Genomic DNA, 13,097 nt, shown 5'->3' with positions numbered 1-13,097 from the left:
TTAACAAGGACAAAGCACATTTTGTCCCCATCCAAAGCACATTTATTTCCCTCCAGATCTAAATTAATCCCGTGCTAAAGAATGAACAAGGGTGGTGAACACGATGTAATCTACAGAGGAATCGAAATATAATGATGTACACCTGAAATTTATACAATGTTATAAATCAATGTCACTGCTACGAAAAAAAATCAGAGAAAAAAAAAGAATGAAAAATAAAATCCCATTACTGGCTTGGATATATTATAACCATGAAGGTCAAACAAGAAAATCCCAGAGACACCATGGACCTAGGGTTGCTAAACAAACCTTGGAACTGCCCATCATCAGACTTTTAATATGAAATAATTAAATATCTTTATTTCTAAGGTCACATCCCTCTATCTCTGCTTTTCTTCCATTCTAAGATGTACCTTTTCTGCCCTCCTCCATTTAAAATCTGAAATCAGAAAACATCTTACGACTAAATCATGTTTCACATTTGCTGCCAGTTATACACAGTTATGTGAAAACCATTCACACCTGGTAAGACCAGGAAAATCCCAGTAGCAGATTATTTTAGATACGATGAAATACAAAGTACCATTTGAAATTAGAATGTATCATACTTGGTAACTATTTTAAAAATTTAATCTGATTTATCTAAAATACTGCAGAAAGTTATTAGTAACAAAAGGCTTAAAAGAACTAAGTATTCTTTTAAAATAAATTTTAGGGATCTTCCATATAATGTGGAACTAACCTTAAATATTTGTCTGCTCAAAACTTAAAATGGTGTTTTCTAGTTATATATAGGTATTCATCAATAATCAGTTTTGCCAGTTCATTTACAGCATTAACAAAATCATATTTTCTTGTCAAATATAGCAAAACTACATAATATACTGCTTAGGAAATATTATACATACAAACACATATATGAAAGAAAAGGGAATAATAAATTCAAAATTCACAAAAGCAGTTAACTTGGTGTGGCAGTGGAAGAGAAGCAGGGCAGGATCAGGGGCAGAAGATATGTTTCACTATATTGGTGATGTTTTATTCCTTGTTAGATGGTGGACTCATGGTTTAGGGTTCCTACCATGCTTTAAAACATATGTATGAATTATAATTTTACATACCAAATAGTAATTAAAAGAATACTCTGCTGAAATCCAATGATATTTCCAGAGGAAAATAAATTCTGACTTTTCAAATAAGCACATGAAAAGATGCTCAACATCATTAATCATTAGGAAAATGTATCAAAGTTATGACGAGATACGTTCTACCTACCACAATGGCTATAAAACAAAACAAAACAGAAAAAACAAGTGTTGGTGAGGATGTAGAGAAACTGGAACCCTCATATATTGATGATGGTAATGTAAAATGGTGCAGCTGCTATAGAAAATAGGTGGTTCCTCATAAACCTAAACATAGAGTTATCATATGACCCAGCAATTCCACTCCTAGGTACATATCCAAAGGAACTGAAAGCAGGGACATAAGTAGATACTTGCATGCCAATGTTTATCACAGCATTACTCAGAACACCCAAAAGGTGGAAACAACCCAAGTGTTCACCAACAGATGGACGGATAAACAAAATGTGGCATACACACACAATGGAATATTATTCACCCATAAAAAGGAATAAAGTTCTGATACATGCTACAACGTGAAATAATCTTGAAAATATTGTGCTAAGTAAAACAAGCCAGACATAAAAGGATAAATACTATAAGATTTCACTTATACGAACAATCTAGAATAAGCAAATTCATAGAGACAGGAAGTAGAGTAGAAGTTACCAGAGGCTGGGAGAACAAGGAAATGGGGAGTTATTGCTTAATGGTTAGAGTTTGTCTGAAGTGATGAAAAGGTTTTGGAAATAGATAATGGTGATGGTTGCATGACATGTGAATGAATTAATGCCACTGAAACGCACATCTGAAAATGGATAAAACAGCAAATTTTATGTTATACAGATTTTACCATAATTTAAAAAATTAATAATGTAATATATGAAAAATCACTAATTGTACACTTCAAATGGGTTAACTATATGCTGTGTGAATCATATCTCAACGAAGCTGTTAAAAAATGAACGTTAGGATCATCAACTGTTTGTATGTTGGGATTTCTTTTCTTTTTCTTTTATCTCACATTACCAATTATAAAATCTCCAAATGATTGCTTAGGGTCAAATTGTGGAGAACTTCTAATATGAGGGGAAAGATTTTTTGTACTTCATTATCTTGGCAAAGTAGTGTAATTATCAAAACGGAGTGATAAAACACAACCCATTTTAGAAAGACATATTCAGTAATCAGCCACCTGACTGTCACAGAAAAGTCAACAGGTAGACCTGTTGTGTAAAACTAAAAAGGCAATACAATATTCTAGACAAGAGATATTGTGAAAAAAAGATAGGGAACAACAATCAAGATGCTAACATATTTTTTAGTTTGAAAAATATGCAGAGATTAAAGACTAAATAAGCCATCTATTTTTCCTCTTTACGTCTATAAATAGGTACTAAATGAAAATAACAATAACCACCATAAAATGGCCATGACAGATCAGTATAGGAAGACAGCCTAAAGACAGTTTCGAAAATTCATATCACAAACACTATTCTTTCTGCAAATTTTCATTCCAAACACAATTACTGAGCACCTATTAAATTAAGTTCTCGACACTGCTGACTCCTGAAGAGGAGAACGAAGACAAACACTCCTGTCTGACCTTGAAGAGACCACGGCCTAGAGTCAAGCGACTGACAAAGAATAATTCAATTATGAAGGTTCAAAAATAACACATGCTAAACAACGTAATAAAAACAGAAAAACAGATACTAATTGGCATACATTTAATATTAAATGCTATAATTAATAAGAAATACTTGTACAAATTACAAAGCAAACTGTACAAATATAATGTCTTATAACTATACTGAATATGTGAATTCACTTATTTTTTCCCACCTAGTTAAGAGTTCTTAGGAAATAAAGAGAGAGTTAATCCGCGAACTTTAGCGCAGTTAGTAATGTTAGATGAAAGTAAATTTTAAGTGTCAGGCTATCAAAGATATATATCAAACAAAGAAAACCACTTGACTTCTGAACACAAATTAAATAATTTCCATAATATTTTATGATGTACATTAGATAAGAAATATATGAAAAGTTAGTTTCAAATATGCATAAATATTCTTAACTTAGTTTTACCTAATCTAATTTCTAAGGACAATTTACTAATCTTTAAAAAAAATAGTAATGTCAGAAAAAACAGGAATGATTTATTTGGAATATAAAATATGTTTACATTTCAGGCTCTTCAATGAATCTCTATGAAAAAAATTAAGGTTTAAGTTCATCATCTGTCAATAAAATGTTTTAGTCCTGAAAATTGTGGCTATATCTTACTTGGCTCATTATCACCCAATCTAATAGCTGGCTTTATGTAAGAAGGATGAAGAATGTGCAGTTCCTTACCTTGTAATTTCATCATCACCAAGCACTGCTTTTGAAACGGGTGAGTATCTGGCTGGTGATGCTGGTGTCTGGCCCAAGTAGGAAGATGGGCTAACATGGTTATCAACAGGCTGAGAAGCTTCAAAATAAAGTAAAAAACACTTGAAAAATCAAACAAGTCATTCAGTACCACATTTGTGAATTATCAATTTGAAGGTTAGTTAATGTGTAATTCATAATCACTTACTCATGTAACAATTTGGTAGAGAAGATTTATCAGGTAAAAAAATTAGACAGGCTCAAGTTTCCAGGTAAAAACTAGTTTAGATATTTAGATCAGTAAAGCAAACTTATTCCATTTGGTTTCTTTTGATAACACAGAACTAAAAAGAAGTTTTACATTAACTGATTTGTACAACGAAATCCAGGACAGCTCACGTAAAGATGGTCATAGAAATGACTAAAATAATCCTGAAGTACCATAACTGTATTTTTCTGAGTTTATTTTGCAGATTACTATTTTAAAAAAGTATATATATACACTCAAAATTTGATTTTGAATAATGAAAATCAAAAGCTTAAAAACACGTGCAAAAAGACTATGCTTGACAAAGTTTTAAAATAGATTGAGGGACTTCTGGTTTCCAGTCTGGCATATACGAAGGTTGGAAGTCATCATTCTGTCCTAACAATATGAAACATTAGTAACTCTTCTTTGTCAAGATAAGGGTGGTCACAAAGCAAACTGCTACCGAACTGGAGAGACAGGCGAATACAGAGAATCACACGCTGCCAGAGCAGAAACCTTTGCAGGAACTAGTACTGGGATAGAGAAACCTGAACTGTAATTGACAAATTGGTGGAGGCTCAGTGTGGACAACTCTGAGGGTCAAATACTCCAGGGGGGCCAGTCACCAGGGGACCCTACACTTTCATGAGTTTTACCTCCTGGGATCTCTACCAGGCTCTCACAGTAAATACTGGAGAAAAATCCCCTCATACCTCTGACAGGAGCAAGGGAAAAGGAACCATTCTGAAATACACAAGAAGATTCTGTTCTTAACAAGAGTCTGCCTTCAGGAGAAGCTATTTAACCACAGCCTAACCTGCCGGAGTTTTGTCAGAGCCCAACTGGCCTGGGGGGAGGGAAATAACCAAGACCACTCTAGCCATCCTATCTGACCCAAGGGAGGATAGGGGGAACACTGAGAAGCACTGTGAATTTCACATTCCAGAGGCACAGGCTCACTAAAAGACTGAGCCCTAATCATAGGACTTAGAACACTTTCCACCCCCAACACGTTCACCACACTTCTAAGGGCCTATTTACAGCAGTTCCTTTTACAGTCTATCATGCCTGGCTATCAAGAAAAAAATGAGAAGACATACTAAAAGGAAAAAACACAGCTTGAAGAGCAAGCATCAGAACCAGACTCAGACATGGCAGAGAAATTGGACTTATCAGACCAGGAATTTAAAACAATGATTGATATGCTAATAGCCCTAATGGATAAAGTAAACAGTGTGTAAGAATAGACATGCAATGTAAGCAGAGAGATGGAAGTTGTAAGAAAGAAACAAAAAAATACTTCAGATCAAAAACATCGTAACAGAAACGAAGAATGCCTTTGATGGGTTTATTAGTAATCTGGACATGGCTCAGGGAAGAATCTCTGAGGTTGAGGATATTTTAATAGCAACCTCTAAAACTGAAAAACAAAGAGAAAATAAAGACTGAAAAAAAAAAAAAAAAAAAAAAAGAAACCAAACTCCACAACAGAATATCCAAGAACTGTGGGACAACTACAAAAGGTATAACATACACATAATGGGTATACTAAAAGGAGAAAGAGGGGAGAAAGGAATAAAAAAATATTCGAAAGAATAATGACTGAAAATTTCCCCAAATTAATGTCAGATCCCAAACCACAGATCTAGGAAGCTCAGAGAATATGAAACAGGATAAAAGCCAAGAAAATTACACCGAAGCATATTCTTTTCAAACTACAGAACATTTTTTAAAAGGGGGAAATATCCTGAAAGAAGCCACAGGAAAAAACCCACCTTACTGACAGAGGTGCAAAGATAAGAATTATGTCTGACTTCTCCTCAGAAGCCATTCAAGCAAGACACTGGAGTGAAATACTTAGTGTTAAGAGAAAAAACCCACCCTTTATCTAGTAAGTTTATCCTTCAAAAGTGAAGAAGCAATAAACACTTTCTTATACAAACAAAAAATTGAGAGAATTTGTTGCCAGTAGACCTGCCCTTTGAAATGTTAAAATAAGTTCTTTACAGAGAAGGAAAGTTGGTAGGTCAGAAAGTAGTTACACACAAAGACAGGAAGAGCGCTGAAGAAGAAACAAGAGAAGGTAAAACAAAAATTGATTTTTCTCATTGATGATCTAACAGATAACACTTTTGCAAGTCATAAAAAAAAATAAATCGCTTTCCTACACACCAGCAACGAACAAATGGAATCTGAAATTAAAAACACAATACCATTTACATGAGCCCCCCTGAAAATGATATACTTAGGTATAAATCTAACAAAATATATAAGAAGATCTACGTGAGGAAAACTATAAAATTCTGATGAAAGACATCAAAGAAGTAAATAACTGGAGAGATACTCCACGTTCATGGATAGGAAGATTCAATACTGCCATCATTAGTTCTTCCCAACTTGATCTATAGATTCAATTCAACCCCCAAATATCAGCAAGTTATTTTGTGGATACTGTCAAACTGATTCTACAGTTTCTATGGAGAGACAAAAGACCCAGAATAGCCAACACAATATTGAAGGAGAAGAACATGGTTGGAGGACTGACACTACCTGAGTTCAAGACTTCCTACAAAGCTACAGTAATCTTTTGTGGTATTGACAAAATAATAGAAAAATAGATCAATGGAACAGACTAGAGAGTCCAAAAATACATCTATATAAATATAGTCAACTGATGTCTGATAAAGGAGCAAAGGCAATACAATGGAGCAAAGACAATCTTTTCAACAAACGGTGTTGGAATGACTGGACATAAAAAACCCAAATCTGGACATAAACCTTACAAAAATTAACTCAAAATGAATCATAGACTTAAATGTAAATTGCAAACCTATAAAACTCCTAGACGGTAGCATAGGAAAAAGTCTAGATGATCTTGGGTGTGGCAATGACTTTTCAGGTACAACACCAAAGGCACGATCTATGAAAGAAAGAATTTATAGGCTAGACTTGATTAAAATTAAATGTTTCTGCTCTGCAAAAGATACTGTCTAGAGAATGAAAGGACAAACCACAGACTGGGAGAATACATTTGCAAAAGACATCTCTGATAAAGGACTATCAGCCAAAATATATAAAGAACTCTTAAACTCAACAAACAACCCAATTTAAAAATGTACCAACAACTCTTAACAGACACCTTACCAAAGAAGATATACAGAGTGCAAATAAGCATACGAAAAGGTGCTCCACATCATATGTCATCAGGGAAATGCTAATTAAAACAACAAGATACTGCTGTACATCTATTAGAATGGCCAAAATACAGAACATTGAGAATACCAAATGCTGGAGTAAAAGGAACTCTCATACACTGCTGGTGGGAATGCAAAATGGTAGTCACTTCGGAAGACACTTTGGTAGTTTCTTCTAAAACTAAACATATTCTTACCATACAATCCAGCAATCACACTCCTTGGTATTTACCCAAAGGAGTTGAAAACTTACGTCCACACAAAAACTTGCTCACGGATGTTTATAGCAGCTTTATTTATAATTGCCAAAACTGAGAAGAAACCAAGACATTCTTCCATAGGTGAATGGACAAATAAACTGTGGTACATCCAGACAAAGGGTTACTCAGCTCTAAAAAGAAAAGAGCTATCAAGCCATGAAAAGATACGGCAGAACCTTAGATGCATTTACTATGTGAAAGAAGCCAACCTCATACTGGATGGTTACATACATGAGTGTTACATACTGGATGATTCCAACTACACGACAAAGGTTAAATACTGGATGATACATAACAAAGGTTACATACTGGATGATTCCAACTACACGACATTCTGGAAAAAGCAAAACTATGGACACAGTAAAAAGATCAGTGGTCACCAGGGATTAGAGCAAGGAACAGGCAGAGCACAGGATTTTTAGGGGAGTGAAACTACTCTGTATGATACTATGATGGTGAATACATGTTATTACACATTTGTGCAAACCCACAGGACAAATACCACCAAGAGTGTACCTTAAGGTAAACTATGAGTTTTGGGCAACAATGTGGCAATGTAGGTTCATAAATTGTAACAAATATACCACTCTGCTGGGGAATGTTGATAAGAGGAAAGGCGATGCACATGTCGGGGCAGGTGGAATGTGGGAAATTTCTGTACCTTGTATTTAATTTTGCTGTGAATCTAAAATTGCTCTAAAATATAAAGTCTATTAAAATAAAACCTATGTCCTGACACCAGCTCAGATTTGTTATTCCAATTTATAATTATTCTTTTTAATGCACCGTGAATGGAAACCTGATAAAAAGTAAAAATAAAAAATAAGCAAAAACTATCTATTGGTGCATTTCAATAAGAAATGTCATTGATAGGTTGTAATTCTAACAAGAGCTAAAAACAGAAAACTTCCTGACCCAGGTAAGCAACACATTTCAATTGTAGCTTCCAAAAAACACAACACACCTGAATCATTACTGAAATACACAGAAAGCAGTATTAAACTTTCTTGAGGCTTTAACTATGATAAAATTACACAGCATTTCAAAATTTGGCTGTAATATTTATTATTTAACCATCAATCTCTTCTTTCATTATATTACCAAGTGTCTTCTATGCCCAAGGCATTATAATACACATTGGGAGTACAAAAATGCAAGGATCCTTAGCTTAAATTACTATAGTGGCCAGACAGGTAACATAAAGGAGCGAAGTGACCTTATCAAAGAAAATAGGTAATGACTGAAACTATGGTGTACTGGAAAAAAATATGTATACTCTATCAAAAGGAGGTAGCATCTATACATCTCTGTCTCTCTGTAATCATACAAAAAGGAAAAAGTCTACAACGTCTACTGATAGTACAGGGCTTGGAAGCCCAGTCTATCTTTGCTATTACAGGTTTGCAGTATCCAATAGCAACTGTTTCTTGTCCAGTTCATATAAAAGATGCTCTTTTGCATTTGAGCCAAAAGACTTTCTACCAACGGCTCTTGACTTTGAAAGTCCAGTCTCTCCAGGGTGATAAGCACGATGTGTGATTTTCAAGGGAACTAGCACATTGCCCTAAAGCAACAGACACTCATGTGAATCTCTGCAATTACTGGCCTTCCAAAGTTCAGAGTTTACTGTTTTTTGACTCAAATTTCTTTGCTGCATTAACAAGTCTGGATGGAACAAAAAAACAACTGGACAAGAACTTCAGTCAACTGCCCAAGCCAGGAAATGTACTCCCAATGTGTTTTCCCTGCCATATCCAGACTGTGCCTTTACTCAATGGATCCTTTCTGGAGGAGTCATTCTCACTCGTAAGGCATAACATTTCACACAGCGGGGACTAAAAATTAATGTTCCTATCAAAGAAATGACAGCTCCTTCAAAGAAGGATCAGTTAAAACAATGCTAATTCCCACCCCCAAAATCCTATGTAAAAAGATTCACCAGGAAACTACAAAACAAGGCAGCCTAATTTACTGTCTTTAACTATCAAGATTAATGACCCAAGCCCTCCGAGGTTTGGGAGAAAAGCAAGTGGAGGAGTTTGAAGTAAAAGTGGGAAGAGATCAGTGGTCAAATCAGAAGTTTAGCCTTCCAGCTGAAGAGAATGTACTGCAAAAATGAGAAGATATGGGCCAGCACCGTGGCAAAGTGGTTAATGTTCTGCCTGCTCTGTTTTGGCGGCTCGGGTTCATGGGTTCAGATTCTGGGTGCAGACCTACTCCACTCATCAGCCATGCTGTGGAGGTTTCCCACATACAAAGTACACAAAGACTGGCACAGGTGTTAGATCAGAGCTAATCTTCCTCAAGGGAAAAAAAGAGGAGGATGGGGGCTGGCCCTGTGGCTGAGTGGTTCAGTTCTCGCACTCTGCTTCAGTGGCCCAGGGTTTCACTGGTTTGGATCCTGGGCGTGGACCCAGAAGCAGTGATCAAGCCATGCTGAGGCAGCATCCCACATAGCACAAATAGAAGGACCTACAAGTAGAATATACAACTATGTACTGGGGCCTTTGGGGAGAAGAAGAAGAAGAAGAAAAAAGAAGATTGGCAACAGATGTTAGCTTAGGTGCCAATCTTTAAAAAAAATAAAGAATGGGGCTGTTCCAGTGCTGCAGCGGTTAAGTGCGCACGTTCTGCTTTGGCAGCCTGGGGTTCACCGGTTCGGATCCTGGCTGCAGACATGGCACCACTTGGCAAAGCCATGCTGTGGTAGGCATCCCACATATAAAGTAGAGGATGATGGGCACGGATGTTAGCTCGGGGCCAGTCTTCCTCAGCAAAAAATGAGGAGGATTGACAGCATATGTTAGCTCAGGGCTAATCTTCCTTAAAAAAAAAAAGAAAAGAAAAAAAGAAAAAAGAAGAAGATTGACAACGAATTTTAGCTCAGGGCGAATCTTCCTCACCAACAAAAAAGAGGAGGAAGATAGAGAATGCAAAAGCATGAGCATTTTAATGTCAGCAGAGAAACTATGTTCTCTATCAGATCCAATGAACATTTTCTTCTTCAGTAATAAACCTACTTTAATTCCCAGGTACCATATTTTGGTTATTATACATATTTTGATTACAACCACAATAGTATGGCCCCATCTGAGATCTATGATCATAACTCAAAGTAGAATTTTGTGCTTTTCTCCAGTCATGTTCTGCTTTTTAGGGAATAGGAATGGAGGAAGACAGCAGGTTGAATGAAAAAGGAGGGGGCAAGGGTGTAGAAGATACGTGCAAGGAAGTGAGTATCATGACAAATCACGGAAGCTAAGCTAAAAAAAAAGTAGACAAGTGGAGACACGGGGGGAATCAAGTGATAGTGTCACATGATTGAAGGTCAAAATGAGGATGAATTGCCAGAACAGGGGTAAATGAACCGAGGATGGCAGTCAGAGGACGGGATGGCTTAAACCAAGACTTCAGAGGTTATGAATGTACTGATAATGATAAGACCTAAATTATTATCTCGGAAGCAAGTATCAGAGCTGGAGTAGAGGGCAGGATAGTTAAAAAGGAAGTGATCAAGAAACAAAGCAGCAAGGTTGTTAAATGAATTATCAGTGTGGATTTTGCTTGGACATCACTAAGAATGACGACGTGAACAGCAGAGGCAAGAAGGACAATGGGTCTGACCCTAAGATCTCCAGTGACCAAAGCCAGAATGATGAGGAGGACAGCAGATGACTAACGATGTAAGGGATAGGCGGGAAGCTGAATAGTCTGACGGCAAGGGCTTCAGCAGGGTTGATGGTTAAAAATTGTTTATATGAAAAGTTTAAAACACAAATACTTTTTAAAAAACAAATTATTTATGAACTGCATATGTAGTATGAACATGGACTGGAAGTATACAACCAAATTCACAGTTGTAGTTGCCTAACAAAGAGGGAAAAGGAAATAGAATGTTATACTTAAACTTTTTCATAATGTTCCATTAGTTCAATATTAGATTAAAAAAAAGGAAAGAAATATCCTACCTATCCCCATAAGGAAAACAACTCATCCTTAGTTAATCATTACTCTTTAAGACGAGCTCTTCCATTTTTTAAATGTCATATTATTATATATAAAAACAGATAATTCAATAAGAAAATAACATTTTTTTTCAGTTCAACATATTTGTAACAAGCAGTCTGGCTATCTATATTTGGCCATAATCAGGACACCAATTCTCAATTCGTGGAACAACTGTCATAAATGTGCACATAGTTGTCTTCAACTCATAAGGCAGCATAACCAATAAATAAAATTGATACTTAAGTTGGTGAATAAAATGCTATTAAATATTTTTATTAAATAAAATAATAAAATGCTATTATTGAATTTGCATCTCTAATCACAAATAAAAATACATAAAGATCTTATATAAAGTTTGTCTGCAAGACCAAATAAATGTAAGAATTTTAACAAGTAAAGCAAAGTTCTTTTCCGACACAAACGAAGTGAAAGGCAGCATCTCTGTCCATTAAGAGAGGCTGAATGCTATTAAGGAAAAAATTCAGTTATACTTGAGTAATTAATGAATCAATGAGCATAAAATAAAGATGTATGACTGGAGAACGGTATATATATTTCAACATATATTTTGCATTTAACTTATACTGATTAGTGATGGTAACAAACTTTGACAGTTTTAAAATTAGAAACATTGCCACTTCCAAAATCACAAATATCTCTAAAATTTCCTAATTTAAAAAAGGATAACTTGGAAAAGCAGATTACAAAGAGTGCATTTAAGACCTTTATTATACCTGGGTGCTTCCACTATCACCTCAATGCACTAAACAAGTAAAACCATTTTTCAACCAACACACACACATTAAAAATACATTTAAATCTCATCTCAGCTTGTATATTTAAAAAACTGAAAATCAATAGGAAACTTAAAATTACGTAAGTACTTCCACAATAACAATTCTGTAACACAACTGTATTGCACACAAATATAGTTTAGGCAACACACTAGGAGCTTGAAGTACGAATATCTGTGCTCAAACAGCTGAGAGTACAGAAAATCCCAAGTTTCAGAAATATTTTAAAAGCGGTGTTTCTCAAAGTGTAGTTCATGAACCAGTGGCACCAGAAGCATCAGAATTGCCTTACTTATTAAAAGAATTAATTGCTTGTTAAAGTAAATTTCTGTGCTCCATCCCCAAACTATCAGAACAAAACAATAATCTGCATTATCTGCAAATACCTTTGGTGACTATTATTTACAAGAAAGTTTGAGAATCAGTGCTTTAAATGCTAAAAATAATTACTATCATAAAATAGTAAAGGAGAAAGGTACCCTCCCCCACCTTATGATGATGATTCTGACTTAAAATTGATTTTTTAAAACTATTAGGTTAAAACACTTAACAGTTCCTTTAAAAATATTGGTATAATGTTTAAATTTTATATTGGAAAAGTTTCATTAAAATATATTACATCTCTGGCAAGAAGACAGATTTAAGCAAACAGACTTACAGTTGGTTATACCAGGTGGTGCATAGCCATCATTCATATACACACTTGTGGGTTTTGCCACTTTCAAATAAACAAAATCAGATGTGTTCTTTAAGGCGGTTACTGCTTCTTCATGAGTAACTTCTTCTAAACACACACTATTCACCTAAAAGAAAATCCCAAAAGACATTTATTTTAAGACATTTTCACTTGCCTTCTGCTTTTAGGTTATAAACAATTACACCAAAAGACCAAGAAAATGAGAGTGTGATCTAAGGACTATAAAGGCGCATGGAAAGAAAACACCCATTTTTATCGTCTATGATATCAGGAAGTTGCTTATGACGATAAGTGAAGTTGTTTATGGATGCTAATGAAACAGCCAGTTTTGATTCCAGCCCCTATTTCTTCCAATCCCTGACCCTGAACCTCCTTCCACTCTCAGGTATTTAGGAAT

General features: G+C 35.3%; 1 protein-coding gene across 26 annotated transcripts in view; it reads right to left on the bottom strand.

Annotated features, from left to right (window-relative positions):
* Nucleotides 1-13,097, bottom strand: part of DLG1 (discs large MAGUK scaffold protein 1) — a 262,589-nt gene that overhangs the window by 80,761 nt on the left and 168,731 nt on the right. For all 26 annotated transcript variants that reach the window (XM_070583431.1, XM_070583434.1, XM_070583435.1 and 23 more), the window contains 2 exons: nucleotides 12,662-12,806; nucleotides 3,480-3,597 (listed from right to left, as the gene is read on the bottom strand). In XM_070583431.1, coding sequence (XP_070439532.1) covers nucleotides 3,480-3,597; nucleotides 12,662-12,806 — 263 coding nt within the window. The remainder of the gene's footprint in view (nucleotides 1-3,479; nucleotides 3,598-12,661; nucleotides 12,807-13,097) is intronic.

This window comes from Equus przewalskii, chromosome 18, assembly GCF_037783145.1.
Source record: "Equus przewalskii isolate Varuska chromosome 18, EquPr2, whole genome shotgun sequence".
Classification (NCBI taxonomy): Eukaryota; Metazoa; Chordata; class Mammalia; order Perissodactyla; family Equidae; genus Equus; species Equus przewalskii.
The sequence above is the reverse complement of the archived record's forward strand: the minus strand, read 5'-3'. Positions and strand labels throughout refer to the sequence as shown.